The 5,840-nt window shown below is 37.4% G+C and overlaps 1 protein-coding gene across 1 annotated transcript; it reads right to left on the reverse strand.

Moving 5' to 3' along the window:
• Nucleotides 1-842: 842 nt before the first annotated feature.
• LOC102212796 (extracellular calcium-sensing receptor-like) lies at nucleotides 843-5,527 on the reverse strand (the record flags this gene model as incomplete). Its single annotated transcript, XM_005753550.1, has 8 exons — nucleotides 5,349-5,527; nucleotides 4,861-5,206; nucleotides 4,242-4,529; nucleotides 3,481-4,032; nucleotides 3,166-3,384; nucleotides 1,910-2,033; nucleotides 1,333-1,805; nucleotides 843-1,250 (listed from the first exon to the last, which is right to left on the reverse strand). Coding segments are annotated over exons 1-8 (2,589 nt in total), but the record flags the coding sequence as incomplete, so codon positions are not given.
• Nucleotides 5,528-5,840: the final 313 nt, after the last annotated feature.

Genomic DNA, 5,840 nt, shown 5'->3' on the forward strand with positions numbered 1-5,840 from the left:
AAAATGTTTTTTCACTTCTAGTTTTCGTTATTTCGTTAGTTTTCGTTAACGATAATAACCTTGGAGTAAACGAATCGTTTCTCCCTCTAAAAAAACACTATGTCCAGATGAAGAGAATCAACTGTTTTTGGAATTGTTTCTGTTGTGAGAACAGACTTCAGCAATAAAATGTAAAAACCAACATGACTATCCTTACATTTTACATTAGATTTTGTAATTTTGTCTACAATCTACCATATCATCTATCTACCATATTGTTATGAATATATTCATATTTTTCCTTGATTATTGCTTTGGTAATTGAATTTAATGGCCTATTATTAAAATATTTTTTTCACCGGTTACCTCACTGTTACCAAATTACCAAGCTGTAATGGGAAGTTCTTCCAAAAACTGTCTCATTATCATTTTAAAATAAAACATATTTTCTATATTTATTTTTCCAGGTTATTCAGTGTGACATAGAAAATTAAAGATACGATCTCTTCAGAGTACTTCAGGTAGAAATAATTCATAAGGAGGAGACAGAGGCAGTGAAAAGTAGATATAAATTTATTATGGACTATCACTTGACAATCAGAGAAAAGATGTTACAACAAGCATGTACCCAGGTCTATCGACTCTCCAAATAAGAAAGTTCTTACAGGTCAGCACATGTAGGTTGTATAATTGTTGCATGCTGTTCATATGACGCAAGAGAATTTCAATTTGTTTAGTTTTTTTTGTTTTTTTAATTTAAATTCCAGGTTTAGCAACACAAGCGTAGATTTATGTGTTTAAAATCTATTTCTTATTTATTACACTTTTTAACACCAAAAAATGTAGTTTCATCTTTGCATGATTTTTTTTTTGCAGTTTCTTTCTGGTCTTAGCAATATAATATAGCACTTTGGAACAAAAATGCAAAAAAGAAGTGCAAAAGCTGAAGCTAAAATGGCAAAAATGTGAACCGCTACTGTATATTTTCCAGCTGTGCTCACATAGACTGGGATAAAAGTAATCCACACTGCAAAAAATATTAACATGCTGAAAGCAATGAACTTTGCCTCATTAAAATTATCAGGCAGGTTTCGAGCTAAAAAAGCCATTAGAAGGCACCCACAAGCCAGGATGCCAATGTATCCAAGAACAGACCAGAAGCCGACCTCTGAACCGGGGACACACTCCTTGATGATGGTAGCCCCGTGGTAATCTGTATTATTGTTGGCATGAGGTGGACTAGTGAGCAGCCAGATAAAACAGATTATTACCTGAAAGAATTCAAAAATAACAGGAGAATGGTCATTTTTAAGTGACACTATGAATCAATATTGATAGCGTCAAGATTTCTACCTGGACAGCTGTTCCTAAAAGCACACTGGCTCTCTGCTGGTTAGATCCAAACCATTTCATAACATTACTTCTTGGTAGTGTGGATCTAAACGCCATCAGAACCACTGCTGTCTTGGCGAGGAGGCATGATATGCAGAGGGCGAAACTGATCCCAAATGCTGGGTACCTAATACGGCAAAGCCAGTCTGAAGGCACACCAATAAACAGCAAGCCAACAAGGAAACAAATGGCAAGGAATGCCAAGAGGAGAAAACTCAGTTCCATATTGTTGGCCCGAACCAGTGGTGTGTCTTTAAATGAAATGAATATGGTGATGATGAAAAGGGAAAGACAGGCTCCAAAAACAGATGCAACACATAATAGAATACCCATAAACTCATAGTAAGATAGATATTCAGTAGTCCTTGGTATACAGAGGTTCCTGGCTGTATTGGACCATGTGTCTGCTGAACAGTGTGAGCACTCCAAAGAATCTGGTGATGAACAGAGAACATAACTTTTACTTTATTGAAGCCAAAATTTTAAATGCCAACATAAAAATATATGTTTGGATTAAAAATAAAGAAGGAAAACATACCAGTCTTATTACTAACTTCTCCCTCAGTACAGGGAACACAGTCATAACAGCAGATGGGTTCCCCCTTTCTCCTGACGACGCGAGTACCTGGTGGACAGCTGCTGCTGCATACAGACTGGATAGCCTGACAGGGAGTTTAATCGCTCAGAAACTATAGAGTCAAATTTTATTTTTATACACAAATCCAAAAGTAACTTGTTCTATATGAGAATAAATATGCATTATAGATTAAATCTATAATGTAGAACCCAAGTAAACCCAAGTCAAGCTTACAGGTATTATGGTTTTAATAAAACTTCAAGCTATATGTTTGGGGGTTTTTTTTGAGCTATATTATGTCTTTAAAAAAAGAAAAGATCAGCATAGCCATGAATTACATTAAAGTGAAATAAAGTGAAATGCTAACTTTGTAAATAATTTGTGGTGTTCACAAATGTATGTATATTACTATGGTATATGCATTCAACTGCAACTTATGGTCATTAATATGAGGTCAACATTAATAACTTCAATACATTCATTATTGTAAACATACAATGGTGAAAGTTTGTCACAGCCTACATTCTCAGCCCCTGGCTCTCTTTGAGTGTCCATACTGGTCTGCTGAGTATGCAGCGCTTCACTGCTTCAGCTATGCTCCTCTGGCCTGAAACCTGTCTGATTTGGCTCTTGTGGTCTCTGATTAGCACTCTACACTCTGGACTCTGCTCAATTCAGCTATGGCTTCTCTGTTGCTCAGCCAACAACCCACACATTTCTCCTCCTGTTCCGTCATGCACTCCCCAACTCTGACCCAACTCGAAAACCCATCCTTTTATCTAATAAAAGTCCCTGATATAGTTATCTGTCAATCAGATCTAGCTAGCCTTGGCTCATGTTATTGCAGCCTTCATATTTAAATGTCTGTAAATAAAATATGCTGCTAGGCAATTCAGCATTCAGGGTTGTTGTTTACATATTTCTATGATGTCAAGTTCCAGATATAAGTGGTCATAATTTATTTATTTTATTATCCAACGCATCCAGTAATAAATCAACTTGAAAAGTCACCAAATGCGAGAAGATGGGCTGTTAATTTAACAGAATAATTTGATTTTTAAATTCCAGGGTTTCAAAACGACCCCTTGGTAATTCTAATGTTAACAACAAAATATGCTGCACACTAATAAGAACAAATAAGTTGATGTTTTGATCAACAGTGCATACAACAGTCTAAAAGGTGAACATGGTCTCAGGCCTGTTTTCGGAGAACACACCTTCTTTCCTAGAGGCCACTGGATCACTGAGTCATTAATAACTAGGCTGTGTCCTGGTAATGAGGCATCATAGAAGCCGACTTTCACCAAATTAAGAGAGCCATCAGGCGCCCTCTGCCAGTTCATTAGATCATAATAAGCAATGGGGTCACCATTTTGATCAAAATTGACTTTCTCTCCCAGTGCTGAGAAATTTGCATGTTTCATATAGTGAATGAGCTGTAACAAAAAGAAATAAAATGTTATTTAAAGAAAATATATGGGACATTTGACTTCAGTATTTTAAGATAACATTGAACCCATAATTTGACTCACCTGCCACGGTTTAAAATTTTTGGGGTCTGCACACGTGCCATTAAGAAAAGGCCCCTTTCCTACTTTGCAATTACTCAAATCTTGTAGGGCATAGGCAACTAGGTACACAGCCTTGTAGATATTATATGACACTCTTAGCTGTGTCACATCAGAATAAGGAGAGTAAACATCATTTAAATCCTCTGTCCCTTTACATGGCTGTCTGTCAAAGAAATTGTCAGAGCCATGAGAATGGGTATTCAGTGACCCATTTAGTCGACAGTCAAAAGTCTCTTCCCAAAATTCTGCCAGGAAAGCTGATTTATGAAGAGAGGATGCTGTAAGACTGGTGAGATGTTGTTTAAGCCCAGGAATTGTGGCAGCTCTCCTGATCGCAAATCCTACTGTTCCCATCAGAAGATCTCCAGACTTTTCCCAGAGTGACTTGGCAGTGGCCCATGCCTCACTTGCAATCCACTGCAGGCCAGTCATGTTCCGACGCATGATCTCTCTCAGAATACTCTGCATCTCCGACTCACCAGAAAAGTTAATGATGACCTTTGAGGATGAAAACTAATAATGGGAAATTTAGATATATTTAATACTTAATTAATTGTAAAAATCCTAAATAATGGATTGTATGTAGAAACTAGGTCCTCTTTGAATATTCTTCTTTCTTAAAGTTAATATTTTAAATATAATAAATATGAAACAAGTCATTTTTATTACTAATTCTACAAATATATAGATATAAAAATATATTAACATAGATGCAGAGGTACCTGAATGACATTCAGTAGGTCATCTAGAGCCTGCTGACTGACCACTACAGGGTAGAAATGTGTGTAGGCAGCACACACACCATAGTGCACTGACTCCTGAAGGAAGAGCTGGATGGCAAAATGGGCATAATCAGATTCCACACCAATCACTCCCACCCAGGTCCAGCCAAAATAACTAACCAGCTGAGCCAGAGCTCTAATCTGGAAGGTGTCACTAGGCATGGTGCGCATAAAGGTAGGGAACTCCCTTTGGTTACTCAGACAGCTGCAGGATGCAAAATAGCTCACCTAGATTTACAGCAAACATTAGTTAACCATTAGCATGATGAGTTGCTGAAAGGGCTGTGAAACAAGCATCAACAATATAATACCACTGCCCTCATAATGATCCACTGATATAGGATTTTCACACTATTTAAAATGCAGAAAGAGAGAGCTGTAAGTCTACTCATTATTTAAAAAAAAAGAGGGTAAGTTGAAAATGTTTTTACATTTGAATGTATTTATATATTTCTTAAAATATAATTAGTTAATCGACACTGCAAACCTGATAAAGGTGTAATTACAAACACAGGAGTATTACATTCAGCACTAGCAGATGCAGGTCAGACTGTCTCACCAGAGGGATATGGAAACAACCCAGACTTCGAAGCAGTGCCATAGACACCCCAGAGCCAGCATCTCCTATGATTACTGAAGACACAGTTTGGCGAACAGCATCACAGCCTACGTTATAGCCATTGGTTTTTAGAACTTTGTCTCTGTAGAAACTCTCGGCTCTGAAGCCTTTGTCTGGCTGCCCATTAACCAACAACAAAGAAGCTCTCAGAGACACAGGTATGTCATCACAACTGTCATGGATGTGAAAACCTAGCTTTAGGTGTGGCAGGAGATCACTGCGGCCATTGATTTCTTTAATTGTGAAAGTCATGGTCTGCATCCACCGCAAGGCACGAGAGCTGAAACTATACAGAAGTGTAGAAACAATTAATCATACGATACACATCACACAAACACACACATGTAAACCGTAAACAGACATAAATGAGTTTGTGTGTTACAGTAGCAAATGTGTGTTAACTACTGTGAATAATAATCACTTACTACTTATACATATTAGTTTTTGGTTTTTCTTTATAGGTTGAATGAGAAAACACAGGACTGTAATGTAAAGGAAATAAACCCCCTATAACTACATCTCCATCCTCGTAAAGACTATTTTTATCCTCTTCTCCCAAAAAAACACAGTTATCCAAAACAGCAGCTGAGCCATGTTTGTTGTTCATAAGATAAAGAAATATAAAAAGCCATGCAATCAACAATGTCATAGCTAACTCAGGTTTGAAGGAATGCTGTAAAACCTTAATGATAGAAAATACATAAAAAGAAAACAAGAAATATGATATTTACAGACACAGTTTAGTTATATACTGTGGGACACAGATCTGAGAGGACTGCCCACAAAGGGGCTGAAACATCACTTAAGGTAACCAGTAGGTAATTTAGAGCATGCTATTGGGTGAAATACACACGCACGCACGCACGCACGCACGCACGCACGCACGCACACACACACACACACTCACAGACACACACTCA

This window comes from Pundamilia nyererei, unplaced genomic scaffold, assembly GCF_000239375.1.
Source record: "Pundamilia nyererei isolate P.nyererei 1_Seehausen unplaced genomic scaffold, PunNye1.0 scaffold00437, whole genome shotgun sequence".
Lineage (NCBI taxonomy): Eukaryota > Metazoa > Chordata > Actinopteri > Cichliformes > Cichlidae > Pundamilia > Pundamilia nyererei.